Source organism: Diaphorina citri, unplaced genomic scaffold, assembly GCF_000475195.1.
Source record: "Diaphorina citri unplaced genomic scaffold, Diaci psyllid genome assembly version 1.1 scaffold2226, whole genome shotgun sequence".
In the NCBI taxonomy this organism is placed as follows: Eukaryota; Metazoa; Arthropoda; class Insecta; order Hemiptera; family Psyllidae; genus Diaphorina; species Diaphorina citri.
Window position 1 is genome coordinate 31419 of NW_007379651.1, and position 10937 is coordinate 42355.

At 37.9% G+C, this 10937-nt stretch overlaps 2 protein-coding genes across 3 annotated transcripts in view; both read right to left on the reverse strand.

Annotated features, from left to right (window-relative positions):
* The window catches only part of LOC103518521 (ankyrin-3-like), a 30793-nt gene extending 26048 nt beyond the window's left edge, over positions 1-4745 (reverse strand). The window contains exons 1-2 of one of the 2 annotated variants that reach the window (XM_008483595.3): positions 4529-4740; positions 3471-3654 (exon numbers count right to left, since the gene is read on the reverse strand). In XM_008483595.3, the coding sequence (XP_008481817.1) occupies positions 3471-3654; positions 4529-4678 (334 nt within the window). In that variant the 5' untranslated portion in view covers positions 4679-4740. Of the gene's footprint in view, positions 1-3470; positions 3655-4528 lie in introns of both variants that reach the window. The other variant, XM_026830286.1, reaches the window with a different exon arrangement.
* Positions 4746-4777: 32 nt separating this feature from the next.
* Positions 4778-10937, reverse strand: part of LOC103518522 (ankyrin-3-like) — a gene marked incomplete at its 5' end in the record, with an annotated part of 16986 nt that continues 10826 nt past the window's right edge. The window contains 4 exons of the mRNA XM_008483596.1: positions 4778-4800; positions 5081-5138; positions 5929-6126; positions 10282-10410. Of these exons, the coding sequence (XP_008481818.1) occupies positions 4778-4800; positions 5081-5138; positions 5929-6126; positions 10282-10410 (408 nt within the window). The remainder of the gene's footprint in view (positions 4801-5080; positions 5139-5928; positions 6127-10281; positions 10411-10937) is intronic.

The window sequence follows — 10937 nt, forward strand, 5'->3', positions numbered from 1 at the left end:
GTTGAGTTTTTGCGGCCCGCCAACTCTCTACCTTGGTCTCTTGCGGCCCTCGGGTGCCCTAAGGTTGGACAACCCTGATGTAGTCTATATTCTCTGCTCTCCTTTAGCCTTTGTCTCCTAAAATTTACTAAATTTTAACGTGGCACCCAACTTGTGGCACCTTACCAGACTTGATTTTGTTCTCAGTGAAGGAATCGAAGTCACGACCGTCTGCCTGACAAGCAACCCTGTACATTGTTAATAACCATGTAGTACCAACCAATTTTACCTATAGTATGAACAAATATAGTCACAGCACAAACATGGTTAATATAACTCACACATGGTTACGTTTCATATGTTTTATCTGACCGTACATACACAAAGCAAGGACATTCGTTTGTTTTTGGTCAACCAGGTGAACATTTGCCTCTAGGGTAAATGAACTGATAGGGGCAGTGGGGCACCCTTCCAAATAGTTAGCAAAATAGTGACATGTGACAGAATAGCACTAATTGGCACTTACCAAACCACGCGCAACGTTGCTTAACTTTAGTGATCCATCGAGGATTGGTGCATTCAATTGATTCAATGTGCTATCGCCGAAGGCTTGAGATGGAAATTTGTTGGTATTGGTATAAAATCTGCTTCATTTATGCAATTTTCAGAACAGGTGATCCATCGAGGACTGGTGCATTCAATGTGCTATCGCCGAAGGCTTGAGATGGAAATTTGTTGGTATCGGTATAAAATCTGCTTCATTTATACAATTTTCAGAACAATACATTTCTCATTACTTTGTAAATTATTGGAAAAGGTTATTTATTTTGTTTTGGTTAATGCTCATTAAAAATCCAACGCCCTACCACTGACTGGACTTATTGATAATAATGGCCTCTCCCCTGAAAAATGCCGTCTGAAAAGCCACTAATAAAATGTCATTCCCCACAGCACTACTCTGAAGTTTCATTTACTCATACATCGGTATTGCACACATAACATAGTTGACAAATTGCACACATATCATCACAGCCAATCCTAATCTTATGAGAGCTATTTCCTTTAAACCGAGGCGAATTCTATTCACTTTCCTATCGTATCTTTATTTGCTAAACATAGGTAGGGTCAATGTTTAACTTACGTTATATGCTTGTATGTGTTCTTGTTATGCCGCCATGTAGGTACATAAATAAATGAATTTCTAGTTGGAATAGCATTCTCTATGTATATGTTTTTATAATTATGTAAGAAGTGAAACATATTTCACAAATTTGCATACGGTTAGATCATAGATTTAATTAATTGATTGATTGATTCAACATAGCTAGGGTCAATGTTTAACTTACGTTACATGCTTGTATGTGTTCTTGTTATGCCGCCATGTAGGTACATAAATAAATGAATTTCTAGTTGGAATAGCATTCTCTATGTATATGTTTTTTCAGAACAATGCATTTCTCATTACTTTGTAAATTATTGGAAAAGGTTATTTATTCTGTTTTGGTTAATGCTCATTAAAAATCCAACGCCCTACCGCTGACTGGACTTATTGATAAATGGCCTCTGCCTGAAAAATGCCGTCTGAAAAGCCGCTGATAAAATGTCATTCCCCACAGCACTACTCTGAAGTTTCATTTACTCATACATCGGTATTGCACACATAACATAGTTGATAAATTGCACACATATCATCACAGCCAATCCTAATCTTATGAGAGCTATTTCCTTTAAACCGAGGCGAATTCTATTGACTTTCCTATCGTATCTTTATTTGCTAAACATAGGTAGGGTCAATGTTTAACTTACGTTATATTCTTGTATGTGTTCTTGTTATGCCGCCATGTACATAAATAAATGAATTTCTAGTTGGAATAGCATTCTCTATGTATATGTTTTTATAATTATGTAAGAAGTGATACATAGTTCACAATTTGAATTTGAATTTGAATTTGCTTTATTTACAGGTCCACATTACAAGTTATGACAACTCTATTACAATATATGTAGGTACATAAATAAATGAATTTCTAGTTGGAATAGCATTCTCTATGTATATGTTTTTATAATTATGTAAGAAGTGATACATAGTTCACAAATTTGCATACGGTTAGATCATAGATTTAATTAATTGATTGATTCAACATAGGTAGGGTCAATGTTTAACTTGCGTTGAGTTCTTGTATGTGTTTTTGTAATGCCGTCATGTGAATGAATGCATTTCCAGTTGAAATAGCATTATCTGTATACATATTTCATGTAGGTAATGTTATGTACATATTTCATAGATGTTATGTACAATTGTACATATTAGATTTGCAAAATGCAAATCTATAAAATGAATACGATGCATTATGCATAAATAAAATCTTTTGCATAGGTCAATAAATGAATCAATCAAGTTCTTTCTATCAATCCATCAATTTTTTCTTTCTTTCAAATTTAAATTAAGAAACACATCTATGTGATTAAATGAAAACTGAAATAGTATTGAAATCTACGAAAACAGGTAAATCTAAATAGTTGTTCTCACTAGGATGATTACGATCCATCAATTTTTTCTTTCTTTCAAATTTAAATTAAGAAACTCATCTATGTGATTAAATGAAAACTGAAATAGTATTGAAATCTACGAAAACAGGTAAATCTAAATAGTTGTTCTCACTAGGATGATTACAAAGTGCATTTCATTTCGTATTACCTAATTCGTCTACATTTACGTGGGTACGTGTCTCTCACACTGATTTAGGACTAAATTCAGAGGTGTGAGTAATAAAGTAAGACAATATTAGTTTCTGTAAGGACAACACAACACTAGTGGCTAGTTCTTGATATGAATATGACTTATGAGCCTAGAAATGATGATTGATTGAGGAGTTTGTAAACCAAATATCTCCGGAGAAGCCTGACTATGACTTCAGTCCATAGACAAATCTCCAGTCAAAATGCACAAATCATATAATTATATAGTTTTTTATCAACATCCTCTAAAAAGGTTAAAAATAGTCATATCAAGAACACCCCACTTCAAACACTCACTGAAAACAACAGATCTAGATATTAGAAGAAACTAACAACAAAACCCCACATAATATTCAGAAATAGTCAAAGTAAAGGTAAAGGACAGTACGCCCTCCTTAGAAAGAAGGCAGCATATCCAAAAACTCAAGTTTTCAGGAATCGACTTTACTGCTTTCTTCCTGGGTTCATATATCAAATGTTGGGAAAATCAATCCAAATTTTGTCCCACATAATATTCAGAAATAGTCAAAGTAAAGGTAAAGGACAGTAGGCCCTCCTTAGAAAGAAGGCAGCATATCCAAAAACTCAAGTTTTCAGGAATCGACTTTACTGCTTTCTTCCTGGGTTCATATATCAAATGTTGGAAAAATCAATCCAAATTTTGGATATGGCCTTCTTTCTTAAGAGGGCAGAGTTCTACAGTGTTAGTCCAAAAGTTCAGAACCCTCTCCCAATAGCTACAAGTCACTCACCTCCTTCATCTTCTGAATCACTCATGTACACCTCCTGCATCGCTTCCGGTGCTACCACCCTGTATTTCTCCTCAATTGTAGTCACTGTGGTTGTTACTATTGTAGTCTCGGTGACTATCTTTAGGGTTTCGATCACTGAAATGTAGCCCAGCTTTTGAGCGATGTTGAGGGCCGTTTGTCCGTGCTGGAAGGATAAAAGAAAGAGCACATTCGATATAGATATACCTTTTTTTTTGTGGAGAGGGGAAATCTTCAAAAGACGCCCATTGCAAATTTTTGCAATGGGGAGTGTGGGATATTTTTATATGCAAAGGTTTTATCAAAAACCTTTGCAATGCGGAGTGTGGGATACCTAGTGACATTTTTATAGTAACAGGATAAAATGCATACCAGGATGTCAGATTCAATTTGGGATACCTAGTGACATTTTTATAGTAACAGGATAAAATGCATACCAGGATGTCAGATACGATTAATAAAGAAATAATTGTAGTCACTGTATTTCAATCGCTGAAATGTAGTCCAGCTTTTGAGCAATGTTGAGTGCCGTTTGTCCATGCTAGAGGGGAAACAGAAATCATTAGAATTTGGAGATATGAATGCGATAGGTCAAAATGCAAAACCAGAAATACCAAGATGTCGGATAAAATAATAAACTCCAGTCGTTAAATTGTAGTTTCGATTAATATTTTGAGTTTCGATCACCGAAATGTAACCCAGCTTTTGAGCGATGTTGAGGGCCGTTTGTCCATGCTAGAGGGAGGGTAAAGGGGAAGGAATTTAGATGTATGTAGTGATGCCTATCTTATGTCCGCCATTCACCTTCACACCACCTGATGAACCTAGGTCTGTCTGATCGTCTTCAAGCGTATGACAGAGAAAGCTTGAGACCTGTCAGACGGTCTGAGGAACCTACATCCCAAGCTTTTACCGCCATGTATACCTCAAGACGGTCTGACAGACCTACTGTGACCCCAGATCAACAACTTAAACCGAGTTTAACTTTAAACTCACTTTGTGGAACCGGATCTTAGACAGTCTAAAGTAAAACTACTTACATTTGTCGTGGCATTAGGTTGGGCCCCAGCCCCCAGCAAGAGATCAATAATAAGAACACGGCCCTGTTGTGAGGCCTGATGTAGGGGTGTGTAGCCTAGATTGGTGGTCGCGTTTACATTGGCGCCATTCTCCACCAGGTAACGCACCATGTTCAGCTGGCCGAAATGTGACGCGATGTGAAGCGGTGTGAACCCGGCCTACGGAATGAAAGAGGTGTAAGTTGGGTTAGTAGTTAAAAAGTGTTTATCCTAACAAAGCAGAGTACATCTTGCTGAGAAAAGATGTTTATGCTGGTCAAATTTTGGATTAACTTTAACAACCCTGGACCTGAAGCTGATGTAGTGTCAAATCAGTTTTGAACATATCAAACAGAACATGTCTGCAGTTCTGGATCTGATTATAATTGTTTACATGACTGAATTTTCAACAATATTCTACTCTCGATAAATCTCAACCCTGGATTTACAGAGTTGATGACAATAATAATAATAGTGCTTATTTATACTGCTCGCCTAGGACTGAAAAGTCCCTTTACTCCAGCAGTAGGCTACTACTATTATTGTGGTCGTGATCCCCCTGCGAGGCCATGTGTAGAGGAGCGAGGCCGTTCTGGACATAATCAATACATAGTGAAGTAAATAATAAGACTTGAGAGAAGGGATGGAGAAGGGAGGAGGCATTAGATAGGAGGGTATGGAGGGGTAGGATAAAGGAGGGTAACGCCGACCCCATATAAGATTGGGAAAAGGTGCAATAAAAGAAGAAGAAGATAGTGAAGTAAATAATAAATACATGGTAAAATATACACTGAGCCAAATGAAATTCCGACCACCTTGAAAAATTAATTTTTGGTAATTTGACACTAATCAAACCAATGATGACAATTTCAATTAATTACCTAGCTGAGGGTCCAAACCAAACTTTAGTGCAGGTAAAATACATGTTCTATCCAATAACCAACTAGCATGTACGTACATTACATCTAGAACAAAATTTCTAGGTGGTCGGAATTTCATTTGGCTCAGTATATAATGATATATAATGTTTGAAAAAAAAAAGTGTTTCGCGCCGTTTTTATTTCGTAGCAATGAAACCACTCCTACATTAGACACATGTAGTCTGTAGCATGCCCCATCCCGTAGTATGTCCCTCATCAGATGGGCGAGAAGAGACACAATACTTCCCAATTAGGTGCTGGATCAACACGAGAACACCAGAAAGTAACTCGTAGAAATGTTTGGAATCGAAAAACGAGTACAACTTTTTGTCGATGGTGGGATTCGAGCCCGGGACCTTCTGCATGGTAAGCAAGCACGCTACCACTGGGCTAGAGGTCCACCCTATTACATATTAATGGCCAGGACATTTTTTTACAGCCTGACACAACGTAGTCATTTACCTTGGTTTTCGAATACAATGCTGCTCCCTTCTCAATGAGAATATCGATGACATTGTCGTGACCGCTCCTGGCCGCGCAATGTAGAGGAGTGAGTCCGTCCCTGGTCTTAGCCTCAATATTGGCACCCTTCGATATTAGGAGTTCTACCATAGCTACCTTGCCCCACTTGCAGGCCACGTGTAGAGGGGTGATGTTATGCTGAAAGAAAGTGATATGAAAGTAGAAAGGAAATTAAGAACAAACATTTGATTTGCCGAAAAATTTCCAGCAATGAGTAAAACAAGCTAAAGCTCTCGAAAGTGTGAGAGCCACGGATGTAGACAGTGGTTCAAACCTAAGGCTAGATCTACCTAAGTGGCCAATACCAGAGGCTCCGCACTTTCAGGAACTTTGTATCTAGAAGTAATCGATGAAATAGATCCCCGGAGCTCAAAAATCAAAAGTTAAATAACATAATTGAAGACAACTGAAGATTTACTGAAGTACTGTCTTGAGGCAGACATCGCGAAATGTCAGTGTCGAAATTAATAAATATTTCTTACCTACCTGCAGAATCTGCCTACCTTATGCAGTATTTGATCACATACAGTTCACTATTACAAGTATTACATAGTATTTTGTACGGAGCTACAATAGGATTTGGTCCGACCAAACATAACTAGTATGAGGCTGTTAGATACGCACAACATTCAGAAATCTCAATATTAGATAAATGTACCTTATCCACAATTGCACATAAATGACGCCATAAAGATATGTAGCTACCGAATACATACTCATTTCTGTAAGGATCCAATGGTGCTTCGAATAGAACCCCGTACAAGGGTAATAAATCTTGTGAGATATGTACCGATATTATGAGTCATTGATATTTTATTGCTGAAGATGACAGTTTACGCCTGTTAATGTTTATATCGTGTCCTCTAGGTGTTGTTTTTATTTCGGTGTTTGTCTACTCTTAACGTTTGATAGAGGGGATTCTGTAACTACGGGGTCTTTAGAATAGAATAGAATAGAATAAAATAGAATAGAATAGAATATACCTTGTTTATACTACCACCATAGGACTGAAAAGTCCCTTTACTCTCGCAGTCTAAACAAGGTCTTATATATTTGATTGGTAATAACATTACATTTTATGGAACAATAATTAAGACCTGTTTAATTAAAAAAAAAAGTTCGAAATTGAAGATCCAAGATCGAAAGGATGGAAAAAAAACCCGCCGCGCCGGTCTGAGAATGAACCTTCTCTGTTTAGGATAAAGTCCGGCACAGGCAGGAATCGAACCCGTGCCCTAGTGATTTCAAGGCAGGCACGCTACCCTCCAAGCTAACTAGACTGTCTCTGAAATTTCCTAATCTTTTGAATGTTTTATCAGAAATAGTATTCTCAATTCAAAATGATTTATGTCCATTTGAAAATTAAATTAAACATTAAAGGAATGCCTACTCCTTTTGAATTTCTTTGCCATGAAGTCATTCTGAGAGATGAAATTCTGACAATGTGAGTCATTTCTCAGCTGGAATATTTTGTGCCGAGACAGCGAAACAGTCTGGAGTCATGAAGAACTGATATGACTTTGTGTGAAGGAAAAATGGGTTATCGTCTCGAGTGTAAAATATACAAGGTGGTCTCACGCTTCTCGACTGTGAAATAGGTATACAAGGTGGAATCACGTTGAAAGTTCAGGCGCAAAAAGGCTTCTAAAAGTCCTAAATTTTCAAATTTTTCGAAGACTAATGCAGGAATCCCTGACAGTCGCTAGGAGCTAGCTACATAGTTACATCTCTATATGGAAAAAAACCTGCCGCGCCGGTCTGAGAATGAACCTTATCTGTTTAGGATAAAGTCCGGCACGGGCAGGAATCGAACCCGTGCCCTAGTGATTTCAAGGCAGGCACGCTGCCCTCCAAGCTAACTATACTGTCTCTGAAATTTCTCAATCTTTTGAATGTTTTATCAGAAATAGTATTCTCAATTCAAAATGATTTATGTCTATTTCAAAATTAAATTAAACAATAAAGGAATGCCTACTCTTTTTGAATTTCTTTGCCATGAAGTCATTCCGAGAGATGAAATTCTGACAATGTGAGTCATTTCTCAGCTGGAATATTTTGTGCCGAGACAGCGAAACAGTCTGGAGTCATGAAGAACTCAAATTGGATGGAAACTCGTTTATAAGAATCTTGCTTCCTTAATACTCGTACATAGAACAAATAACAAAGGAGCCGTGGTGCACCCTGGATATCGCTTAACAGACTACATTAAATTTAATGCCAAACTGTCCTTCCGATCTCTTGGCTATCTTGAATCTTTTTCAATGAATATACTAGCCTCTTTAACTAAAGCAGAAAAAAAATGGAAAAGGTTCAACCAAAAGCAGTGACCTGTGCGGCCAGCCTAGTTAGCTTGGTTGGCAGGGCGTCTGCGTTGTAAGCGCCAGGCCGCGAGTTTGATTCCCACTCAGGACAAATATTATCCCAAGCAGATAGATACCCAATGGAAAAAATTAAATTGTCAACTAGTTTTAAGACCTATCTTTATGTATATTGTTCATTAAAGTCAACATATATTTACAATTTACAGATAAGGTTCGTTCTCGGAACGGCTGGCTTTCTCCTATCCTGTCGTCCTCCCCTCTTGAAAAGGCTTCTAAAAGTCCTAAATTTTCAAATTTTTCGAAGACTATTGCAGGAATCCCTGACAGTCGCTAGGAGCTAGCTACATAGTTACATCTCTATATGAGTCTCCAAAATTTCAAGTAAAATTCTTTAACACCGTCCCTCTTCTTCTCTAAAGCTGGTAACAAATCCGCATTGTCCAGGCTAATTTTCAAATTTTTGGAGGCACTCTTAAAAGTACATTTAGTGATACCTGTACGACTATATAATTGTGTTAATTCCCACTGATGGTATTGGACTTCCATACTGACAACTCTGATGTCAAAATTCAATCAACAGTATCTAAAAAAAATGACCTCTAGACTTTAAAACAGGAGGGCCCCCTAGAATTTTCAAACTATATAATTCCCACTGATGGTATTGGACTTCCATAGTTCCATACCGACAACTCTGATGTCAAAATTCAATCAACAGTATCTAAAAAAAATGACCTCTAGACTTTAAAACAGGAGGGCCCCCTAGAATTTTCAATATGTATCTGATAAAATAAATCCATGATTAGTACTATAATAACGAGCCTATCAATACACAGTTTATACATCTCAATCTCTCTCTTAGGTTACAATCTAACGATTGGTTGGTAACAGCAATTGGGATCTCCTCAATTTTTCACGATCTTGCGCCATCCACTTCAACTCAACATAGCTTCTGCATCTCATTGCATCCTTTATTTGGTCTAAGTATTCTTTTCTTGGTCTTCCTCGATCATTTTTTCCTTCAGTCAGCTCCCATGGCGTAGTGGTCACTGCACTCGCCTTGCACGCGGGAGACCCGGGTTCGATTCCCGGCGGGGGGGTCAAGAAATTTGCCAATAGAAAAAATGAAATTGTCAACTAGTTTTAAGACCTATCTTTATGTATATTGTTATCACATTAAAGTCAACATATATTTACAATTTACAGATAAGGTTCGTTCTCGGAACGGCTGGCTTTCTCCTATCCTGTCGTCCTTCCCTCTTTGCTTTTGGGACAATAAGAGATCAGCAGATGGAGTTCTCTCTATCAAACCTCTTGAAAGTTTTCCTTTCTACTGTAAACCAGGGTGTTATTGGTTTGTATTGCTAAAACTTACCTCGAGTAGCAGAGCAGCAGCTTTACAGTCGTCTTTCTTGGCAGCTATGTGCAGGGCGGGTAGTTTGAAGCAAACGTTGAGTGCGAAGGGCATCTGCTCGTAAAATTTGTAGCCAAAACCAAATGTCAGCCCAAAGCAATCACCCTAGTTAGGGCTGATTGAGAGGCTGACGAGGTTCAAACCTAAGGCTAGATCTACCTAAGTGGCCAATACCAGAGGCTCCGCACTTTCAGGAACTTATACTATAACTATTAGGTAGGTATGGATACTTGGATACTGATAGATTCTGACGTGACTTTGTGAAGATTCATCTTGAAAAGAAGAACACAAGTAACTTTTACTCTTCGCAGTTAGGGGGAAGGGTTTATTGTTTAATCAGACAGACATGTTTCTCCATTGCTGGCATCATCAGGGTAAAATTATTTGTCTCTCTTAAAAAAGAACTTCTTTTTTAAGGAACTTCTTTTTTAAGAGAAACACATACTACGGTATCACAAATATTGGTGCATTATAATTCGGATACAAATATCTGATCTTTAGGCACACCGCGCCGTAAGGACCCTTTGATTTACTGAACCTCGTGAATAGTTGATAACTTACCTTAGCTTGGTTGTTCACATTGGCGTGTTTCTGTATTAGCAGCTCCGCTATATTCGTGTTACCATAGTGAGCGGCAATATGAAGGGGAGTGAAGTGACTATTGGATTTCACATCCGGACTATGATCGTTCTGAAAACGTCAAACAAAATGAGATGAAATTGGAAGCTCCTTTCTTTTAAAGAATCTTTAAATTGCCTTTTTAACTTCTTTTTTCGTATGGAGGCTTTATTTTTTCAAAGGATACCTATAATTACATAGAACAAAATAACAAAGCCTTCCTTCCAACCTCTTTTTTTTTTTTTTTTTTTTTTTTTTTTAAGAGGTTTGACAGAGGGAACTGTAACTGCTATGGTCTTATCGTCCCGAAATCGAAGAGAGAAGGAAGACAGGATAGGAGAAAGCCGAGCCGTTCCGAGAAGCGAACATTCGCCCCTTAAGATAAAATCCGCCCCGGGCGGGGAATCGAACCCGCGGCCTAGCGCTTACAGGGCAAGACGCACTACGCCACGTAGCTGACTTAGCTGGCCCTTCCATATATGTGTGTCTTATTGAAATCATTATATTAATGTAGATACCTGATTAATAATCAGTAAGCAAAGTAAAACTCAGAATATTACTTCACTAACAAGCGCCTATAGTACTATTGAAGAAGAGAT